At 40.2% G+C, this 24,507-nt stretch overlaps 1 protein-coding gene across 1 annotated transcript in view; it reads right to left on the bottom strand.

Moving 5' to 3' along the window:
• Positions 1-24,507, bottom strand: part of MED14 (mediator complex subunit 14) — a 286,657-nt gene that overhangs the window by 204,426 nt on the left and 57,724 nt on the right. Inside the window, exons 7-8 of the mRNA XM_068225329.1 lie at positions 17,280-17,416; positions 10,098-10,201 (exon numbers count right to left, since the gene is read on the bottom strand). Of these exons, the coding sequence (XP_068081430.1) occupies positions 10,098-10,201; positions 17,280-17,416 (241 nt within the window). The remainder of the gene's footprint in view (positions 1-10,097; positions 10,202-17,279; positions 17,417-24,507) is intronic.

A 24,507-nucleotide genomic window follows, 5' to 3' on the forward strand; every position in this document is an offset into this window, starting at 1 on the left:
TGGTTGAATGTGCCTCAGGACAACATTTGGAAGCTGTATGACAGAATGCCCTGTCATATAGCTGTCTATAAACTGCTTTTCTACACAGATCTAATTTTCCACCTTTTTTTCCTTTTAGCAATTTCTAAGTTCAAAAAATAGAGGGAGATAACATTCAGTGAATTTAATTGTGAATCTAAAATACCAATGGAATTCCACCACTTGTTCAGTATGGTCTATCGGCAATCGTTGGCATACATTAGCACCAAGACTTTTATTACCATTGGTTTGTGGTGTAGGATGGTTCGTGGTAAGGATTACTGTAGTCACATCCTAGTTCATGAACAATGGGCAATGGCTGAGTGGCCTAGTAAGTGGTCCTGAGAGTCAGGATACCAGTTGCTATGGACTGAGAGTGGGCATCTTGGGCATATTCTGAATCATGGCCCTCCTTGTGTTCAGATGGCTAAGACTATACAATCCACCAGTGATCTCTAACCTGTTGGAGGAGAGATCCTCACTGCGACTATGTGTAAGTAAGGGTAGCATCCTGATTTACAGAATTTTCTCCGAGCACGCTCAGAATGCTTAAAGCAAGCCTCGGACCTATGGGAGCAACAGATTCCCACTCCCATTTGACAAGCGAGAGACTCCTTGGAAACAACTTGGTGAGCAAAATGCAATACGATGGGGAGCTATCAATATTAATGCAGCTTATGGAAGAAAGAAACTAGGGTGTTAAAAAGGGAAGGACAGGGTGTGAGGTAGGACTGTTCTACAGGAACATTACTGCAGGCAACATAGTTTCTGTTAGGCATGAAAATGAGTGAATAATGTGCATAGATTTGGCAGTTGGAGGAGTTCGGACTAGAAATGTCTCAGTGTATTCACCATGTGAGAGTGCAGATGTGGATGAAGTTGATAAGTTTTATAAAGCATTGAGTGATATCATAGGCAGAGTCAACAGCAAAGATAGGATAGTGCTAATGTGCAATTACAATGTGAGAGTTGGAAATAGAACTGAAGGATTCAAAAGAGTGATTGGTAAATGTGGGGATGATATGGAAGCTAATAGGAATGGGAAGTATTTATTGGACTTTTATGATAGTATAGGATTAGCAGTTACGAATACATTCTGCAAGCAAAACGCTACTCAACGTTACATATGGGAAGGTAGGGGCACCAGATCAATAATAGACTATATCTTAACCAACTTTAATTTAGGAAATCTGTTAGAAATGTGAGGGTCCTCTGGAGATTTTTCAATGATACGGACTACTACCTGATCTGTACGTGAACTAAGTATCTCTAGGCATAGGATTGAAAAAGTGACATCTGTTTGCAGACGAATAAGGGTAGAAAATCTGCAGGACGAGGAAATTAGACAGAAGTACTTGGATATGATTAGCGAGAAGTTCCAAAAAAATGGACAGTAAGCAGGTTCAGGATATAGAAAGAGAATGGGTGGCATACAGGGATGCTGTAGAAGAAACAGCAAGGGAATGCCTACGAACAACTGTGTGTAAAGATAGGGAAAAGCGAACATCTTAGTGGAGTGATGAAGAGAGAGCAGCTTGTAAACATAAAAAGAAGGCGTATCAGAAGTGGCTCCAAACAAAGACTGAAGCAGATGGGGAATTGTAAGTAGCTGAGTTGTTGAATCCAAGAAGAAGTTGTGGGAAGATTTTGGTAATAACCTGGAAAGGCTAGGTCAAGCAGCAGGTAAACCGTTCTTGACATGAATAAAGAATCTCATAAAGGGAGGGAAACAGGAAACAGATATTATAGTGTTTTGGGTAAATCAGGTGAACTCATAGTAGATCCTAGGGAATCACTGGACAGGTGAAAGAAATATTTAGAAATAATCTCAACATAAAAGGAAATCTTCCTGGTGATGTCGCCAGCAACTGAGCTCATGGGGAGGAGGACAATGATGTTGGTGAAATTACGCTTGAGGAAGTGGAAAGTAAATAAACTACATTGTCATAACGCAGCAGCAATAGATGAAATTAAACCAGAAATGGTGAAATATAATGGAATAGGAGGAATGAAATAGCTTCAGAGAGAAATAAGGTTACCATGGAGTGTAGTAAGGTACCTTCTGTTTGGACAAAAGCAGCAACTGCACCTATCTACAAGCAAGTGAACAGGAAGGATTTCGATAACTATCGAGGTATCTCATTGATAAGTATACCAGGTAAGATGTTCACTGGGATTTTGGAAGGGAGGGTGCGATCAGAGGTTGACAGTAAGTTGGATGAAACCCAGTGGGGTTTGAAATCACAGAGGGGCTGTCGAGATTAGATTTTCTGCGTGCACTCGCAGAAATCCCTAAATCTTGTAACGGCAGTTATCAACCACAAGGAAAGTCACATGCGATTGCACGACCTTGAGTCAGTTCACTTCAATCACACGTCAATGGCTGGTGTAAAGCATAAGTGGGGGAAACCTCTGAAAAGTGGAGAGAAAACTATTTTCTTAAACGTATGTAATATGTTTATGGAAACATATCCCGACAGTTCAATTGACGATATCGTGAAATTAACATCCGAGTTCACCGGGGTGTCTGTTCCATATGTGTACAGTGCACAGAAGGAATTTTCTACTACCAGCCGCGTTACCACACCAGGCAAAAAGAGGCCACGTGTTAGAAGTATTTTGGACATAGAGTGCAATGAATTTGTTTGTTCTGTTATCTGGAAGAAAGTGCACATATTTCTTTTAAAAATAATGAACCCCCTACGACTAACAAAGTGTTATCAGCTGTAAATTCTGATTCTGAACTCCCTGATTTAAAAAAATCCTCACTTCACACAACATCTCAAGTGAAGTTTCTAGGTGAACTATCAGAGACTTTTGAAGTGCATACAGGAGTTCAACAAGGAGATGGCCTTCCACCCGATCCTTTTTAACTTAGTGTTGGACAAAGTCATCAGGAAATGGGGAAAATAAATCAAAGGTATAAACACTGGTACTCGGAGACAAAGAATTAACGTGAAGTGCCTAGCTTTTGCTGATGATCTAGCTATCTTTACCAAGATTAGTGAAGAAACCAGGTATGCCACAGAGAAGTTACAAGAGATAGTATCAAAGACAGACCTCCAAATATCATATGAGAAGATTCATATCATGACTAATGGACACCAGAATATCCAAAGATCCCCACTACAGACAAATTAAGGAATAATCATACAGGTCCCTTCCTTCAAATATCCAGGAGAAATCATTGTACCATCCGGATTGGACAGGTAAACTTAATTTAGAAAGAGCCACCAAACTCCTGAAAGCATACCGAATAACATGGAATCACTACAATAAAATAATGTCACAAAATGCAAAACTTCGGCATTACAAGACTGTTGTTCTTCTGGAAGCTCTGTACACCTCAGAAACCACATCTCTGGGAGGCAACTCTAAAACTGATGAAATTGACAAACAACAACGAAAAATTCTTAGGAAAATTTATGGCCTCTTTCATGTAAATGGTACATGGATCAAAAGAAAAACTGTAGATTTGTACAAAAGCAAGCGATAAGTTCGCGAATACCGTACGTAGGAGACGATCGAAATTCTATGGCCACATCTGTAGAATGGAAGACACTAGATAAGCAAAAAAACTGCTTGGTATAATTAATTCAAAGAAGGTCAAAATCAGCTGGTTAGAGGAAATAAAGCAGGACTTAAAAGAAATGAACATCACAGAAGATACCATCAGGGATTGCAAGGCTTTTGGAACTCTGGTTGAAAAACACACGTTCACAGAAAAGGCTGCTAAAAGAACCACAGGGAAACAATGGGAGGAAGAATGCAAGAAACAACATAGTGAGTGCATGAAGAGATTTTGGGAGGAGAAGAAGAAAGGAAAACCGTCATCAAGTTTCAATGTGCTCTGTAAACTGGCAAAGAAATAATAATAATAATAATAATAATAATAATAATAATAATAATAATAATAATAATAATAATAATAATTCCATTTTCTCCCACACTGAACTGTCACTGTGTTATTATGAGCGACTTTTTTTCTTTTCTTTCTTCTTCAGCTTTTACGGCCTCACTGAACCACTTGATCATTTTCTGGCCATCTTCTTTGATAAGATTTCTTTGTGAATTGCCCAGTAGCTTTTCATTCGTTCTGACCTGTTGTCGTATGGCAGTGAAGGGTGTATTGCACACTCCCTATATACATGCTACATTGTTTCACAATGTGGCGAACTGATAAAGCGGCTTGTCTGAGTGCTACAATTGCAACATGCTTTTCTATGGATATCTCCATTCTTGTAGCCACAATAACAATGTGCACACTGACAACTGTCACTAAGGAACTGAAATGTAGGAACCGAATGGTATGCATCCTAGCAATGCTTGAAATACACTGCAGACATCACTTTTTTTTTTCGATCTGCTTTACATCGCACCAACACAGATAGGTCTTATGGCGACAATGGGATAGGAGTGGGAAGGAAGCGTCCGTGGCCTTAATTAAGGTACAGCCCCAGCATTTGCCTGCTGTGAAAATGGGAAACCATGGAAAACCATCTTCAGGGCTGCCAACAGTGGGGTTCGAACCCACTATCTCCCGAATACTGGATACTGGCCGCACTTAAGTAAATGCAGCTATCGAGCTCGGTCGCGGACATCATAACACTACAGGGAACATCGGAGGTACATCGAATGGGCCTTCAGTCAGCGACTAGGTAAACAAACATACCAGTTCAGGTATCTATTGTTTAGGTACACAACATTCTTTTGGTGTAATATTGCATCTACATGAAAACTAACACATAAACTAGACATGTTTAAGAGTGTTGTACTATTCCTTTGCTTACTCAAGCGTAACCATGGTATTGTACCATACCTACAGGGAATTAGATGCACATTATTAGGTGTATTGAAATGAATGAGGTAGGATATATATCTTAGTATGATTTCACACCAATATATACTGTTTTTCTCGGAATCCAAGACGGCTTTTTTTCTCAGAATTTCATGTGAAAAATTATGGGTCGCCTTGCATTTGCGACGTAACAATAACGAACATCACTAGCAGCTACCATCGTAACCACGCTGCTTTCCTCCACCCTCCGCGCGTGCATAAATCTCGACCTTCAACGTCCGCATTTTTATTACACATCGCTAGCCATGGCAGTCGATCATACAGTGCCTCTGTGTAACGTCACTGGTTTAATATCAAAAACTTCATATCTGGTCCATACTGAAAGCAGACTAACATACAATAAAGGAGAGTAAAAATGATCTACCTTATATCAATACAAAATATGTTGTGATCTTGTATTAACAACATATTTTGTATTGATATAAGGTTGATCATTTGTACTCTCCTTTATTGTATGTACGTCACTGGTTCTAGTGAAATAGTGAAGACAGAACAACGTTCTACTAGCTTCCATAAAAACATTTCTCAAATCTGCAGAATGACATCAAAACATTGGTCCTATCCCCTTGAACAAACTGCAAGATTGACCATAATGTACCACACTTCTGAGCCCCAGCTGAGCAGGAAATGTCATTAGGAATTGGAATAGCAAGAATGTGACTCTTCGAATTCTTAGAAAGATCACGGTTACTCAGTGACAGAGTTATTACGTGTCTACAGTACCTGATGCTTAGTAAAAGTAACCGTTTTACAGACAGCAGAAATATTTTCATGATGGATCGTCGTATTGTAGACACGAGGAACAGGTTTTGCTGGAAAATTCTCATCGTATTATGATGTTAATTTTAAGTTGATGGTTATTAAACATGCAGAAATAATGAATAATCGTTTAGCCGCACGAAAATACAGCATAACTAAAACCAAAGTTCGGCGTTAGCATAATGCTAAAGATAACTTAAAAAATGCATACTGTACAAGAAATGCATTCAGTGGCCCACAACAAGGATGCTTTACAGAAGTCGAAGATGAAATTGTGAGGTATGTGCATGATAAACGCACGGTGGAATACCATATCACGGCGTACAAAACTTGTTGAGCTTCAACGTTCACGTCTTTATGATACTGTACATCACTAGCTACTGAAGCTAACCGAAGCCGGCAAGCAAGACGTGTCTAGCGGCAACCGGTTATACCCGATGATTAGGAAGAGTTTTATAGACAAGAGGAATACTTTCGTGATAGATCGTCATATTGTAGAGACATGTGGAACAGGTATATCTGGCAAATTTTCAACGGGTTCTCTTTGATATTATGATGTCAATTTTAAATTAATGGTTATTAAACATGTGGAAATAAATAACACTGTGCAGCTACAAGAAAATATGGCATAACTAAAGCCAATGTTCAGTGGCAGTGTTCTCCCCAGAAATTTTTGTCAGCCGGGTGGCAAGAATGAGTGGCCAGGCAGTTTTAACAGTTTTACAGTATTTACATGTTAATTTGAAGCACACAATGACTCAAATATGTACCCATTAATATTATGAAATTAGCACATATCTAGGTTATGAAACTTCAATATGAAAATAATTTCAATTCATTTCCCTCAGGGCGTTAAAAAAAATATTAGACAGGTAAACATTAACTGCAAAATTGAACTATTTTAGTGTTATCACGAACAAGACATAAGAGAGTATTTTGAGCTTCTAGTGTTCTATTGCTCCTTCCAAATCATGTAACAGAGGACTTAGGCCTACCACTCGGTTGCTGGGGACATGTGGACTGCCATACGGGTTTGTGACGTCATGCAGAATAGAGGGCTCGCATGCGAATCCACACTAATCCAGACCCCCGTTCGCGACTATGTAGTGGTCAAGCTAAACATTTGATCTTCGATGCAAATTCATGCAATTATGCTAATAATAATTTATAGTTTAAATTAACAGTTTTACAGTATTTATATGTTAATTTGAAGCACACAATGACTCAAATATGTACCCATTAATATAATGAAATTAGCACATATCTAGGTTATATTAGCCTAAACATGGCAGGGCAGCGTGCCCATTAAAAAGGTCCTAGGGAGAACACTGAGTGGTGGCGTGAAGATAAAGGTAGTCTAAAAATGCATATAGTACAAGAAAGTCATTCACTGGCCTACGACAAGGACGCTTTAAAGAAGTCGAACATGAAATTGTGAGGTATGTGCACGAAAAACACAAGGTAGGAATGACCCTAACATGATATGCGATACGAATGTGGGCTCACAAATAGGATTTCCCTGAACTTTCAAAAGCAGTATTTGAAATTTGTTATAAATAAAATTATGATTTCACAAAGCACTTTTTAAACCTGATTTTATTTTTTTGAAGGAAAAAGTCGGGATTGTCCTGCTTTCAGGGTCGTCTTGGATTTGGAGAAATACGGTATATCTTAATTTCCTGTTTAGTGAATATAAACTTTAGGTCTAAATCCAGGCAGATATTCTGTATAACATACAAAAAATAACGACCCCTAGCAAAAGCAAATGGTACACTTTCACAGTGATAATATTGATCTCTAGCTGAATAGTCTCTACGTATAGTATCAGTAAGGGGTTCCAATTCTTTGTACACGACTTTGTTGGGCACTATCCGCCACTGTCTGTCTTTCTGAAATTTTTTGTTGATGCATGTTCTCCTAATTTTTCTTTTGATCTTCTCGAGTCTGCCACTAATTGCTATTACATTCTTCGTAGGTATCATTTACAAAACTCCAATGAGGCAAGAAAATTGGATTCTTCTTTCACTTTTACGGCTGCATAGTATTGCTTTAGTCAGTCCATTATCCAAAACTCTTCAAAGGGACTGTTCAGGCCTGCAGTCTTCCCTGTACTTTTTCATGTGCTCGATATTCATGCTCTTTTTGGTGTTGAATATATTCATGTTGTGAGTTTCTTTTTCTGGGTGTGAAGCAGATGTTTATGTGCTGGTTTACTGTGTTTAATTTTTCATCAGTGGTGTCTCGTAGGGTAAGGCCAAATTCTTTCAGGTCGTCTCTTATTTCTCTGTTCCATCCACATCCTGTTGTGGTATTTTTTTTTTTTTGAGTTAAGATTATACCGTACCAGTTATTAAAAAAATTCTCAAATCATGCATTCTCATTATGTGTTCAAAGAATCCTAGCCTCTACACACAGTATCAGTAAGGGGTTCCAATTCTCTGTACACAACTTTGTTGCTCACTATCAGCCATGTCTGTATTTCTGGTATTATTTTGTTGATGTAGGTTCTCCTGATTTTTTTTTTTTTTTTTTTCATCTTCTGGAGTCTGCCAGTCTTTGATTGTTCGTTCAGGTGGAAGAGTATTTCTACTGCATAGGTAGCTTCTAGTTTTATACCTATGTTGTAGAGTTTAATTTTGCATTTATGGATAGGCATTTTTTTCTGTAGATATCTCAGGTTAATTTTTGTGCTTTAGATAGCTTGTTTGTTCTTATTTGGATAGAGTTTTCTCACTTAGGTTGTTTATTATGATTTCTCTGAGATATTAGAATCGGGCGACAATTCTGAATTTATCATAATTTCTGTTTATTTCTTTTAATGATGGTGTTCGGGGCATAATTTCTCCCTTTTTGAATGATATTTTGAGGCCAATTTTAGTTGCACTATTTTGATACAACTATGATATTAAAACAATTTTTTCAAGTATAGACTTTTGCTAATAATCTTTTTCTTCAGCCGTTGTTCTTCCTGGTGGCAGGGTCTGCTATATGGATTCGTTGTCTCCATTCAGTTCTGTCCTGGGCCATGTCAGGATGGAGAATGACACTCTTCAAACCTGTCTTTGCGATAGTGTTGGCCCCTGTCCTTTGTACAGGTCCAAATTATCACAGACGATTCTTCTTCATTTTGTGTTGAATTGATGCAATGCCAAATCTCCCTGATGGATTCATTGGAGATGCGATCCAGTTTAGCCATATGAAATACTCTTCATGTTGATCCATACTGATGAACAATTACCAGCTGACCACCTCAGTATCTTAGTCTCCATGGCGCCCAGTCGACGCTCTGTCTCACTTTTAGGTTAAGTCAATATTCCACCTTTACAATACCATAAGTTTATTGTCTATGGTCTGTCTCAGTCGTAGTCGGCCAACATTCGCAACCATACAGTGAAACAGGTCGGATGACAGTATGATAGAATTTTTATTTGAGATTATCTATTATCTGGTCACAAGTGACTCTGGTTGTTGTTCGCCATTTAATTCAGGCTGTGGATATCCTTGCACTGACCTCTTGGACAAATTGGCCATTATCAGCGATCGTGGAGCCAAGATACTTGAATCTTGTCACTCGCAACAGGTCCTCATCGCCTACCTGAATGGTTCCGATTGCTTGTGGATATGATGTCATATATTCAATCTTCTTTTTATTGAGGCGCAGGCCATATTGTGCCAGTTGATCGTTCCATTCTAGGATTTAACTTTACAGATCAACCTGGGTCTTAGGGGTCAACATGACATGACATCGTCTGCGTAGAGAAGCGTCCATGGCAAAGGACAGTGCAGGTCTACTGTTACAGTGTCCATCACAAGAATGAACAAGAGTGGTGACAGTGCTGAACCTTGGTGAAAACAGACTGTGATGGGAAAGTTGCTGGATGCTCCTGCAGCAGTATTCTGGTATGCCATGCTCTCGCAGTGCTTGCCATATGAAGTCATGAGGTACGCGATCAAAGGCCTTCTTATGATCCAGGAAAGCTAGATGGATCGGCTTGTTCGATGTGAAGCATGGATTGCTTCAGTTGCACAAATTGAGCTTGGTTTCTGGAAAGCTCGTCGAACTCACATATCCTTCTATCAGAACACGTTTGAATACCTTCATCACGTGATACAAAAGTCGGATCGGCCAGTAATCAGCACATTCAACTGGGCTCTCCTTTTTTGAAGATAGTTATGGTGATGCTTGTTTGCCAATCACTTGGTGTTTGAGCCTCTTTAATAATGTGCTTGAAGAGCCGTGCTAACCACTCTGTCGCATCCCACTTTCGTAAATACCAGATTTCTGCTGGAAGACTTTAGCTAATAATATCATGAAATAACTTCCCATATGCCACTCATGCACAACAGACAGTAAATTGGAATGTATTATGGTAACCAACTCCAGATTAACTCTTAGGATATCAGGCATGATGAGTGAAATTTATTTCTTTATATAACTTTATCACACGTGAAATTAACGTACCTCCAATATGAAATTGACAAACACTTTCCTGGGGTGTATTCATCCACATATATATGATCATCTAACCGGTCACGACGTAAACGTAACGTCTGCGAGTACAGCACCTGAGAACAAACAAAGTATCAGAATTTAAAACAGCATATTCATTACTGAAATGATGTTTGTGCAAAGATCCCTCTGTAGATCAGTGGTAGTGTATCGGCCTCCAGATCCCAAGATAGTGGGTTCAAACCCGGCAGAGGAAATCAGCTTTTGGAAGAGCAGAAAAAAGTCCATTTGACATTCCATGTCATATGTCAGCATGTAAAAGAGTTCTGGTGACACATATGCTGTAAACCAAACAAAATTAATTTAATAACTCAGCCATCGATGCCCAAGAGAAATTTAGTTTACTCTGCATTCTAGTAGGCTTAGAGTACAAGGAACACTGAAACTGACAAGTAGCCAGATGGCGTCAATTTAAAATGCTTGTGCATGGTAGCTACGACCATGCGATTATTATTTTTATTTTGTATAGGCCAACTAAGGACCACAATATTCAATTACTGCATTTGTGGTGGGTTTTGATGTTAACCCAGTAATTGCACATCCTCTGGCAGTGTTGTTCCTTCATCTCCTTTGAACACAGGGTACCTGCTTTCCTTTTTGGTGGTTTGTTCTGGAACTTCATTTGTTTCAGCAACCTCCTGAGAGATATCCAGTCTTTTAAGTCTCTTTCTTTACCTTCCAGTTCCTGCAAATCTTTGTTTCCTTCCATCAACCATGGTGACTTGGTCTTCCTCTCTTGCCAGTAAACAAGAAGCTGGTTGGTCAACCTAGCATGATGCATAAAACGCAAGGCACCGAGCTCGATAGCTCCAGTCGCTTAAGTGCAGCCAGTATTCGGGAAATAGTGGGTTCGAGCCCCACTATCGGCAGCCCTGAAGATGGTTTTCCGTGGTTTCCCATTTTCACAATGCTGGGGCTGTACTTTAATTAAGGCCACAGTTGCTTCCTTCCCGGTCCTAGCCCTTTCGTGACCCATCGTTGCCATAAGACTTATCTGTGTCGGTGCGACGTAAAGCCAATAGCCAAAAAAAAAAAAACTAGGCGTCTCTTCCTGGGCATGTCTGCGATTTTTTCACAGTGTTTGTATGTAGAGCTCATGGTTGGGTTGCCTTTTGTATCCGTTCCCTTCTTTGATTGGTGCTTGGATCGTTTGCCGTTACTGGCACCATATTGTATGAACCTGTGTGCGACTGGAATGGCGGTAGTGTGGAATGTTGTGTGTGAGGAAAGGAAGATTAAGGACATGACAGACACCCAGTCCCCAGGTCAGGGATATTAATCATTACAATTAAAAACACCTGACCCGGCCGGGAATCGAACCTGGGGCTGCTGGGTGACAGGTCGATGTGTTGCCCCCTAAACCACAGGGCCGGACTTTGACTGGTCCTAGTATCTTCCTCAACGTTTTTCTCTGCTGGATTTTGAGCTTGTCCGCGAGTCCCTTCCTGTTTAATATTAGATGTTCTGAGGCAAATAAGGCTTTAGGGAGGATGACTGTCTGGATGTACTTCATTTTAGCGTTACGGGAAAGACTGTTTTTATTGCAGGTGTTCTTGGTAAGTTGGTATGCCAGTTCTAGCTTATTAACTCGAGTTTTGGAGAGATTGGGTTCCAGCCATTCTCCCAGGTACTTAAATCTGTTGAAATGTGTAACCCTAACTTTGCTGCTTGTTTAAGAATGCTGAGTAGTTTCACTGGAGTTTCTATTGAATTAGATAGAAGTGCAAGGTCACGAGTAAATGCCAGGCAATCACCATTCAGTCCATTGCGATTGTGTCCCAGAGAGATATCAAATGGAACCCCCTGTTTAGCTAACTCCTTTTGCCACTCTCTTATTACCTTTTCCAATGAACAGTTAAAGGGGGGGGGGGGGAGGGGGGGCAGGGAGGGGGGGGGGGCACAAGGCAGTCTCCCTCTCTTACCCCTCTTTTGGTTTTAAAACTTTCTGAGAGCGTTCCTCTGAACTTCACTCTTGATCTGAGTCTGCTGGATAAGGTTATGGGTCTTCTGGTCTAGTCTAGTTCCTGCAAGATTTTCAAGAGAGTAGTTCTGTCAACAGAGTCTCATACGGCTCCTCAAAGTCAACAAAGACAATGACATATTTCTTACCAGGCATTTTTACCTGAAGTAGCACTGACTTCAGGTTCAGAATTTGTTCAGTACAAGAGGACAATTATCTGAATTCCCCTTGGTATTCTCCTAGTTGTGATTCTAGTTGGGGTTCAGCTCTTTCTCATAAGGCCTTGGAGAAAATCTTGTATGTCACAGGTATCAATGAGATTCTTCAATAACCGTTCATATCGGTCAAGTCTCCTTTATCGTGCAGGGGATGAATCAAAGCAGAAGTCCAGTCACTAGGTAATGTTTCAGTCTCCCAAACATTGTGAATGATCTCCATCAAATTGTTGACAGTCCTATCTCCAGCCTGCTTCCGTAGTTTGGCTACTATGGAGTCTTCTCCCGATGCTTTGTTGGTTTTCAAGGACTGAATAGCTTTTGCCACTTCTTCTTTGGTCACTGGTTGAAAGCTTAGTTGCTTGATGTTGTCTTGATAAACGAAGAATAAATCAAGTGATTCACAGTTAAGGATATTCTCAAAGAGAGTGGCCGTTGTCTGTATCATCATAAGCTATCTTCCCATCTGGTCCTCTGAAGTGGAGGCTGAGTGGGTTATAGCGGCCGATTTCTGTTTAAAGATTTTTGTAGAAGTTTCTAAAGTTGTTGTTCTTGATGCCTTCATCCAACTGTGTCAGTTGGTCCTTTGTGAACTGACTCTTTACTTGTCTGATGGTTATGACAGTTAATTTCCCTTGCTGTATGAACTTATCCCTATTGTACGGTGTCTTCTGTGAGTTTCACTTTAGCCAGGCTGTCTGTCTTCGTGTCACTGCTTCTTTGCAGGTATTGTCCAACAAGCATGCTTGTTCTGTTTCAGCAATGGAGCAATCTCGGTGGAAACTTTCACTAGGTGTCCCTCAGTTCATTCCAATTGCTACATTCCAGTGCTTCCAATTTCTCTATAAACTGGTTGCAAGTTTCTATAAATCAAACTTAGTAAGCTTAGTAAGTGACTTTGTTTTCTGTGTGTTCCTAGATAGGAATTTTATTTTTATTTTTTGAGAGATAGTGGTCAGAGTCCAAGTTTGCTCCTCTTAATATTCTTCTATTTTGGATTTATCTATGTGACTTCCTTGAGATGGCTACATGGTTTATCTGAAATTCTCTCAAGAGATTGTTGGGTGATAACCAAGTCTTCTGCTTCCTCGGTAGTCACTTGAAGGCTGTTGACTTCATTACCAAGTTGAAAGCCTTACAGAATCCCACTAGGCGTTCTCCATTCCTGTTGGTCTGTAAGAGGGCTGGGTACTCTCCCACAATGTGTCTAAACTTGCATTCTTTCCCTAACTGGGCGCTGAAATTACCAACTAGGTTGACTGTTTGGTGCTCTCTGAATTTGCTGATTGATGTCCTCTAGTTCTTCCCAAAACTTGTCTGTATTTACATTGTTACATTTATTGTCCTCATTGATGGCTGCGTGAACATTTATTACAGTGTAGACTTTGTTTGTGCACGAGAAGATTAGAAGGGATATGCGGCAATTGGGTGAACTGAAGTATATAACCGAGTCCACTATCTTATGGCTTATAATAAAACCAGTCCCCAATTGTGGAACATTCTTCTATGCCCCACTTTTCCTTTAAGAATGTGGTAACCCTGTGAATCAAAGGGCATGCTTATCTGTATACCTGGTCTCCTGTATTGCTGTAAGCAGTACCTTGTGATGTGTTACATTTTTCAGAATCTGAAGGTCAACTAACGTCACCCAAGGTGATGGTGGATTGGGTACCACATGGGGTAATCATTTCCGTATGTTTGTCCTCCATGCTTCAGTTGAAAACTGTGTTGGATGGATTAGGGTTGTTACACCCTAGTCATGTTGATACTGAAGAGGCTGTGAGCTCTGGTAGGTTTGATTTCAGGGTTTACTCCTCTCTATTACTTGCTTTCCTGGGCTGTTGTTTTACCTGTACCCAAGGCAGGGGCTTTTATAGTGCTAACAGCAAGGCCAACTGAATTCTGCCCCCCCTTTTTTTTTTTTTTTTTTTAATGAGGTTGTTACTCCTCTCGCACTTCCTTCTTCTGCCTTGGCAAGAAGAGGCCACGGCGACTGACATTTATTAATTTAACAGTTATACTAAATCAAGAGACAGGTTGTTGGCCGTGAAACACCTAATTAAATAACAATGAATCTCTGTATCTAACTAGCGGTCATGTTGTTGGCCATAAAGCAACTTTGCACTGTCGAAGGGTTGATGCAGTGAAACCTCACTCCAAAGAAAACCAGTGTCCATGCAGTGGTGAAACACCGTGTCATGCTGTGTGAAGAAATTCATAACCGCCTGCTGCAGATCCTCGTCCGACAGAAAGCATCGACCCTTCAAGGCCTTTTTGAGGGGACCGAAGGCAAGATAATTGCATGGTGAGAGATTAGGACTATAGGCCTCATCGACTGCCAGCTTGTTGTTGTCCGCAATGGACGAGGCTGGCCTCCCAGATCGACCGGTATCTTGTGTCAAAACGCGACCCGCACAGAACTTGGTGCACCATTCCACAACAGTTGTTTTCCGACAGACATGCTGCCCCATACTCAGTCTTCATTCTCTGATAGATGTCCACTGGTGTTTGTTCTTCGGCAGCCAAGAACAGAATAACAGAACATTGGTCCTGTTTGGACATATCTGGTAATAACATTGCCATAGTTAACATGGCCGCACACGCACCCTGACACGAGACGACTGCCACATGCGTACTACATGTCCGTGCTTATATACTCGCATTAGGGTTGCGCTACGTTGCATGTCCGCTGCAGCAATGCCCTCAAATGACAAAACCACCATGCCTTATAATAATATAATTATAAATATAATATATATAACATACATATATGAATATATTATTATTATTCTACACAAAAATAACAACAATGAAGGACTCCATAAAGAACACAGAGATACAGGATAGGCTGGGAATAAAGAAACTACAGAATAGGATAGAAAGAAACACATTGAAATGATATGGCCATGTCGGAAGGATAAAAGAAACAAAAATTCCAAGAGCAATGTTCGAATAGACAAAGAATGGAAGGAGACCAAGAGGTAGGCCAAAGGGAACAGATACAGAAAGTGAAGGAAGGAGTGGAGAGAAGTGGTGTTGATGCGTTGAGAGGATTCAGATAAGAGTGGTAAAACAGACAGAAATGGAGGTAACTTACCTGCCCAACAACGATTTGGATGAAGGAAGTGGGCAAAGATGATGTTCAGTAATCAAAATTAACTTTCAAACTATTAGGTGTGTTCCGCACATAAAGTACGGGTTGAAGAGATGTTAAGTACAGAACAAAAATGACCAACCGGACACCATTGGGATCCGAGCCCGCAACCTCCCGATTTCGTGTCGGTTGCTCTACCAATTAAGCTAATGGTGTCATATGGTGGCCCGCATTCGTATCGCATCTCGTGTTATGGCGATTCCAACCTTGAGTTTTTCGCGCACATACCTCACAATTTCATCTTCGATTTCTTTAAACCATCCGTGCTGTGGGCACTGAATATTTTTCTTGTACAGTACGCACTTTTAGACTATCTCTGTCTTCATGCCAATGCCGAACACTGGCTTTAGTTGTCATATTTTCTTGCGGGTGCACAATTATTCTTCATTTCCCCATATGTTTAATAACCATTAACTTAAAATTGGCATCATAATCTTGAAGAGAACCCGTTGAAAATTTGCTGGCAGTACCTGTTCACAGTCTCTACAATATGACGATCCATTATGAAAATATACCTGTTTATAAAACTGTTATTTTTACTAAGCGTCTGGTACAACCAGCTGCCGTTAGATGCATGTCTCGCTTGTGAGCTTTGGCCAACTTCAGCGGGCATTATTTAAGCTATCTTTGCATTCACACTAATGACAAACACTGGCTTTAATTATGCCGTATTTTCTTGCGGCTGTGCAATTATTCTTTATTTCTGCATGTTTAATAACCATTAACTTAAATTTGATATGGTATCAACGAGAACCTGTTGAAAATATGCCGACAATACCTGTTTCACATGTCTCTACAATATTACAATCCATTACGAAAACATTCCTGCTGTCTATAAAACTGTTACTTTTACTAAGCATCAGGTGCAATAGATGAGTTATAACCCTGCCACTGAGCAGCTGTAGCCTTAATAGGAATATGAAGGGTCGCATCCTTGCTATTCCAATTCAAATGACATTTCCTGCGCAGTTGGGGCTCAGAAGTACATTATGGTAATGTTCTGATGCCATTCTATGGATTTGAGAAACTTTTTGTAGAGGATAGTAAAATGTCATTCTCTCTTCACTATTTACAAAAACCAGTGACATTACGCAGAGGCACTATACAACTGGCTGCCGTAGCTAGACAGGCATAATAAAGGCGCGGCCATTAAAGGTCAATAAGATTTTTTTGTGTGCACAGGGGTTGGAAGGAAGTATTATGGTACTATGGTAGCTGCCAGTGGTGTTCATTACTGTTAGGTTTTCGAAAAGAAATTTCCTCTGTGTGTGTGTGTGTGTGTGTGTGTGTGTGTGTGTGTGCGCGCGCGCGCGCGCGCGCGATGCAAAATGAACATTAACACAAACGCAACCTTCATTCCCTGCAGGCAGCAATCTGAAAATATAAATATTTTGAGTCAGTAAAAAAATCTGTGTATGCGAGTGTGCATGATTAGCATAATGCTTAGCAACTGGTTTTCCACCAGCACAGATGAAGTTCGATTCAAGGTCGAACCCACACCAGAATTTTCATCTGAAAAGTCACATGGTGTCAGGAAGCGTTTTCAGCCTTAAACTCCTGCCCAAAACTCAAAATGAGACAGGTGGATCCCGTAACCCCACAAATACCCAAGTTTAAATGAAGAAACTTTAGAGTAATTAGTTCAAAATGGTATTTTACAATTTCCTAAATCCAGAAATTTTGAAAAAGAAGTTGCATCTAATTACTGATCAAAGACTTAGAGACCGTTTTAATTTAAAAAGTATTACAAAATGGAAAGAGGCAATAAAATGCTAAGTAAAAGACAAATACGACACTAATAATACCTCAAGTTGCAGACTCTGGCAGAAGAAATGAAGACAATTATAAACCTCGGCAAGGGGCTGAGGATTATCAACAAGACGTGCTTGGATCACCTGGTGGATGTATTGTACTTGCAGTGAGTGGACAAGCGCTTTTCCATCTGTAATGAAAAAACAGCAAACTACATAATACAGAAATGCACAATTCCAATCTCTCTTAGAAATTTTACATAGGTACATATCAAATAAAATTTTGCATAAGGATGAATGTTACAGAAAATTAAAACCTATATACAATTCTTTTATTTGTAAAGTGTCGGTCAGAAATGTGTGTTCCTGCCCAATTTATGGCTGATTATTGCAACCAATCACCTCCCTCTTTTTCCGCTCACTGCTTAGATGAGTCAACTGCATGTCACGGCATGCAGGGTCTAATTCAGACGGCTATTGTCTTGGAGCGAACCAAAGTATCAGTCTGCAAGTCCCCATTTATGATCTGCTTGTGAAGGAGGTACCTCCATTATGGCCTCCACCTTGACTTCCACAGAGCTGCCCTTCAAGAGTGAGCTCAAGCACATAATAAATGGGGACTTGCAAAGTGACATTTTGGTACACTTCAAGAGAGTTACAGTCCCTACCATGTAAGTTCATACGCTAAGGGTATAAACTTTCTCTTTCCCCCATCAATACTGAAGGTAGTGATTCATAGTTATTTTCCAACTGTTGAGTTTGGCTCAGCGTTGTTAACCATATAGTTTAGGGACCCTACTCACAAATACATTGTCTTACAGTTACCGTTCATTTCGCTTGTTGGCACTAAATAGTCACAATGTTATCACGACTCGCGAGATTTTATGTACTGCCACTGCCGTATTGTGAAATGTCACTACTATCATATTCTTGAGAATAAGTAAAGCACATCTTCTTTTTCTGTAGGATTCTAAATCAATCTGGATAATAATGGATAAGTAGAATTGTGGTATGTTTGATGATGATGATGCTTGTTGTTTAAAGGGGCCTAACATCGAGGTCATCGGCCCCTAATGGTACGAAATGAAATAACAAAAAATTCAAATTCATCCACTGACCAAAATAAAATAAAAAATGTCATTTATAAAGCACAATGATGCTTGATGTCTGAATGGGTGCTAAATTCACGTCTAAGGCCCCACAGAATGGTACATGTCGCGAGTAAAGTAGAACCATGGTATTTGTCATTTCCACTGACCCACGGTGCCGCTCATATAGCGGTACAACTCACAGGCTACGCCCAGACCCGCGGTGTTGCTCACATGGGTACAACGCACGGGTACTGGAATCCACCAGGCCAGGCTTTTTACTGCAACTAATCACAAACCTATTTCGTACCAATTTAGTGAAAATACTCGCAAGTACATGCAACCCATGGTGTTCCCCGCATGATGGTACAAATCAAGAGTAGTTTCATGGTTCTAATTCAATCATCCCTTGGTCGCCCCTTGTAGTCGCCTCTTACGACACGCAGGGGATACTGAGGCTGTATTCTACATGTGCGTCCCCCACCCGCAGGGGGTTGTGGTATGTTTGAATAATGAATTTAACAACATAGTTGGTGTGAAACAAACGAACAAATTTATTAATAACTAGCTGATATACCCGTGCTTCGCTACAGGATTCTCAGAAAGACTGGCTTTGTGGTTTTCCTAACTGAAGTCTACATAGGTCATTACAAAATGTCAGTAGGAATGTAGCCATTAAAAGCAATGTAATCAAATAAAATACTCAATCAAATTAATAAACCATATTTTCTCATTTTTAATGAACAGTACTATGGTGCCAACCCATTAGTCCGAAGTTCCAGAGCTGGAATGACCAGGCCGCAGACTGCCATGAACACTCCTCTGCCATTATTCCGTTAAATATGAACACTGTTCATTCCAATCAGTGCCTCAGAGTAGCGATTGAATAGTCCGAATGCTATGATGAACCAGCGTGTTACGTACCAGTAGTATCAGAAAAGTTACGAACCAGAGAAATGGCATGCTAAAGAAGAATGTTATCTAACTCCCCAGCTACTTCCCGTCAATATTCAGGCAGGCTGTTACACTCTGTACGACCGGGCGAGTTGGCCGTGTGGTTAAGGGTGCGCAGCTGTGAGCTTGCATCCGGGAGATAGTGGATTTGAACCCCACAGCCGGCAGCGCAGAAGATGGCATTCCGTGGTTTCTCACTTTCGCACCAGGCAAATGCTGGAAATGTACCTTAATTAAGGCCAAGGCCACTTCCTTCACAGTCCTAGCCCTTTCCTATCCCATCGTCGCCATACGATCTGTGTGTGTAGGTGCGACGTAAAGCAAATAAAAAATACTCGGTATCAGCAGTAATCCTATCTACCGGAGATGAGTGGCAACAGAAGACACAAAGCACTACAACAAACAATGGTCAATGTAATGTTATTGTTGATCAATGTTATGAGCTTTCTATACTGTAGGCCTTCACATTTAGTTTTCTTTCGATTCTGTTATTTGTAAACTTATTTATAGCATAGACTGTAGTTCCTTATTCTCCGACTTTACATACCGATGTTCATTAAATTCTGTTTACCCACTTCCTCATGACTCGGCGCTGATATGGACTTAGTAACAAAAATCCAAATTAATGAATATCTTTGTGATCATAGCCAGTACGGTAACAATGTATAAGGCATAAGTGATGGAAAATTTAATACTATATAACTTTAGTTATGCAGTATTTATCAATACGACCTTGAATAACAAATATTTGAGAAGTAAATTTTAGGCCTTCCCCTAAACTACCATTTCGCTCAGCGTGAATAAAATTATTTATGGCCTAGATTATAGCGACTTATTCCCTGACTTTGCATACCGATTTTTAAAAAATAGGACCACTAATAACAAATATTTGAGCATGAAATTTTAGGCCTTACCCTAAACTACCATTTCACTCAGCGTGAATACAATTCTTTATAGCCTAGATTGTAGCGGCTTATTCACCGACTTTGCATACCGATTTTCATTAAATTCTCTTCAGCCGTTTTCTCGTGATACATGTACATACATACATGCATACATACATACAGAAATTACGGAAAAGTAAAAAGTGCATTTCCTTGTTACTATGGACATGACTAAGGGCCTTATTTTTTGGTGAAATAAAACTGTTGATTTCGGTGTTAAAACTAACACTATTTCGGTAGGTATTTCGTGAAATAAATTGTCATACTGATCGATGTTTCTTGTGAAATATTCCTTACGGTATGGGGTAAATCTAACTATTTTTGTAATTAGGGGTTTTAAAGTGAACACTTGTAATGTATTAAATTGTTATTAAACCTTAGAACACCGAGCTCGATAGCTGCAGTCGCTTAATTGCGGTCAGTATCCAGTAATCGGGAGATAGTGGGTTCGAGCCCCACTGTCGGCAGCCCTGAAGATGGTTTTCCGTGGTTTCCCATTTTCACACCAGGCAAATGCCGGGGCTGTACCTTAATTAAGGCCACGGCCGCTTCCTTCCACTTCCTAGGCCTCTCCTATCCCATCGTCGCCATAAGACATATCTGTGTCGGTGCGACGTAAAGAAAAAAAAACCTTAGAACAACCAAATATACAAAATGTTGTAGAAATAAATACTGGTAAGCCTATATAAATCACTGAAACCTCAAAATGAAGTTAGGCGGAAGTTAGGAATTTACACGTAGCCTACACGTTTTCGCCGGTCCCGTGGTGTAGGGGTAGCGTGCCTGCCTCTCGCCAGGAGGCCCCAGGTTCGATTTCCGGCCAGGTCGGGGATTTTTTCTCGACCTGCGGGCTGGTTCGAGGTCCACTCAGCCTACCTGATTAGAACTGAGGAGCTATTGACGGTGTGATATCGGCCCCGGTCTCGAAAGCCCAGAATAATGGCCGAGAGGATGCGTCGTGCTTACCACACGACCCCTCGTAATCTGCAGGTCTTCAGGCTGAGCAGCGGTCACAGGGCAGGCCAAGGCCCTCTCAGGGCGTTAAGTGCCGTGGGGTTTGGTTTGGTTGTACATGTTTTAACATTTTGAATGACGTGTCTCCAAAGTAAAAAACTACGCATGGTTTCAACATTATCAGGATTCAGAGTTGTGCGACAGCCAGAAAGTATGTTTTTGTAAACAAAGCAGCCCCTTTCGCTGACCACATTAGACGTCGGAAACCATAATACTTGCGAACACTTGGTGCAAATCCTCCTAAAACTTCACTAACAATGTCTTCTTTCGTCTCTCACACCAGACGTGCTTTCACTGCATTTTGCAAAGCCATATATCCCTGGAAGATATTCATGGATATGCTGGTGCTGCCCGGCAGGGGATGAGTAACTCAGGCGGTTAAGGCGTTGGCTTTCTGAGCCCAAGTTGGTAGGTACAATCCTGGCTCAGTCCGGTGATTAAATACGTCAGCCCCGTGTTACTAGTTGTATTGGCGCGTAAAAACCTCATGTGGGACAACATTCCGACATCTCGGCATCTCCGAAAACCGTAAAAGTAGTTAGTGGAACGTAAAAACAATAACATTATTACAACTCAACCAGGCGATTTATTTGTTTATTTATTTATTTATTTATTTATTTATTTATTTGCTCTTTGCTTTACGTCGCACCGACACAGATAGGTCTTACGGCGACGATGGGATAGGAAAGGCCTAGGAATTGGAAGGAAGCGGCCGTGGCCTTAAAACCCCGGCATTTGCCTGGTGTGAAAATGGGAAACCACGGAAAACCATCTTCAGGGCTGCCGAGAGTGGGGCTCGAACCCACTATCTCCCGATTACTGGATACTGCCTCCACTTAAGCGACTGCAGCTATCGAGCTCGGTGCGATTTATTTAGAATAGGCCTACTAATATCGTCATATTTGATAATAAAGTCGGTGTTATTTATCTTCCTTGTTATATTCATCCATGTCGTCATGCCAGGATTATCCCATTTTTCTATAGAAATGCTGGCTTGCATGAATGCTTCTGTTGTGTCTATTACAAATTGCTCTCTATCACTTTTCAACTACTTTGCGATGTGTAAAGTATCGCCGATTGTTATTTGCCGCTTAAAATTATGTTCATTTGCTTCATTCTTCTTCTTTTTGTGTGTTTCTGATTCTCTACAGTATTTATCGCACGCATCTCTCCGTTTTCACGTAATGCGAACATTACAGTACTTACACATTAGAATCTTTCTTGCAGCATCAAATACATAGAACGCCTCACTGTTGTATTCCTCGGCCCTCGGAAAAACGGTTGTGACTTTAGTTTTCAGCATTTTTGTACTTAAATGCTGGACATTTGCTGATAAAGGTTCATAAGTGGCGAACTTTCAATGCTGTATCTACAACCGAACTTGCTTCGATCACAACGCCATTTGCTGTAATCGATAACAGATATCCATTTTTAATTATTGCCTTAGAGATCACGGAACTGAATACACATACTTCCGATACACAGGGCTCGTCACTTTGTGTGCATTTTTGTAGAGAATATACAGCACTATCAATCAACTGAGAAGAAAACTACTATAGTCAAGTTCTCAAGAGCATTTAAAGGTTTATTGGAGATTTTTTCCGATACGATTTCGCATTTTTCTTACCAAGTGGGGTATATTTCGTGATTATTTGCCCGATTCGCGTAATAAACAGATTTCGCGATATTTCGCGAGTTCATTTCGCTAAAATACGTTACGGTACGGTACCTACAAGGTCATATAAAGGCTGGAAAGAAGATATGAAAAATTTCGTGCTTATCGCTATTACCAAAAAATACGGCCCCTAGACATGACCAATACAGAAATACCATTATTTTAAAATTCTGAGCAATGTACAGACAAAACTCTTATTTTATATATAGATGGTCTATTTCGTCCAGTTCCTATGTAGAATTTATGATGAGAGGATGAGGATGAGGGGATCGTCCTAGTCTCTTCTTTCCATTTGTTCCTCTTCCCAGACTGATCTGTATTGTGATTATCCTATTATGTGTTCCTATTCATGTTTCTGTCTTCCTAAATACAACTTCTTTTATATACATTATCTAGTGTAAAATAATAGCAATGTCATACAGTTCTCCATCGTCTTCATCTTCTTTATGTTAGAGAAAACTGCTGTACACTTTCCAAAATTTAATCTCAGTATTCTTATTGGTTTATACAGACATCTCAGTTTCACTACCCAGGGCACGACTATAGTGGTGTGATTTTTAGGAAGGAAAACAAGATTTGCATTTTGTGTCAAAGCAAAACTACTACAACGTTACTCAATGCATATTATTTATAAAAAGAAATGATGATGATTGCTTATTGTTTAAAGGGGCCTAAGGGGCAAAACGTAAAGAATTTCTCTTTATTTTATTTGAAATTGCAAAATCTGAAAAGATATATCATGTCGTCGTCTTCATCATCCATTTCCTTTTCCAGATTCTCTCTGGGCACGGTAGTGTACCAAAATCCTCCACTTTACTCGATCTTTCCACCGTTCCTCTTCTAGTACTTTATTGCTATTGACACATCTATTTGCAATACAGTCCACAACAGAGCTCCTCCATCTCATTCTAGGACGTCCCCTAGACCTCTTTCCAGTCTCTGTATCCATGAATGTTCTCTTTGGTATTCTCTCTCCTGGCATTCTCATCATGTGTCCAAGCCATTTTAGCTTTGCTATTTCAATCTCTTCTTGAAGTTTACACACTCCCACGCTTCTCCTTATTTCCTCATTTCGTATTCTATCTCGTCTTGTCTTCCGCTGTATGCTCCTCAAGAATCTCATTTCAGCTGCTTGTATCTTACTTTGGTTCCACTTACTCAATGGCCAGGCTGCTGAAGCATAGGTCAGTATAGGTTTATAATAGGATGAGTATAAAACCTTCTTGCACTTCATTGGCACATCTTTGTTCCATACAATGTCTCACACACTGGTAGAAACTTGCAAACTGCTGTATTCTTTAATCAATGTCTCCATCCAAGTTTCTATCTTGTGATATCACGCTGCCCAAATATTAAAAAATTTTCACTACTTCAAGAGGTTCATTTCCTGCTTTTATCACTCCCCAGGATTTTCTGTTACTTCTTGTCATGATCAAAGTCTTACTTTTCACAGTAGATAGATAGATAGATAGATAAATGTCTTTATTGGCGTAGTTAAGGCCATTAGGCCTTCTCTTACACTAAACCAAGTACTAATCTTCATTCAAAAATTTCTTATTTCCTCATTCCATAAATCAACTTGTCTCTGTACTTCCTTTTCATTATCT

The sequence above is a fragment of the Anabrus simplex genome, chromosome 1 (genome assembly GCF_040414725.1).
Source record: "Anabrus simplex isolate iqAnaSimp1 chromosome 1, ASM4041472v1, whole genome shotgun sequence".
NCBI lineage: Eukaryota > Metazoa > Arthropoda > Insecta > Orthoptera > Tettigoniidae > Anabrus > Anabrus simplex.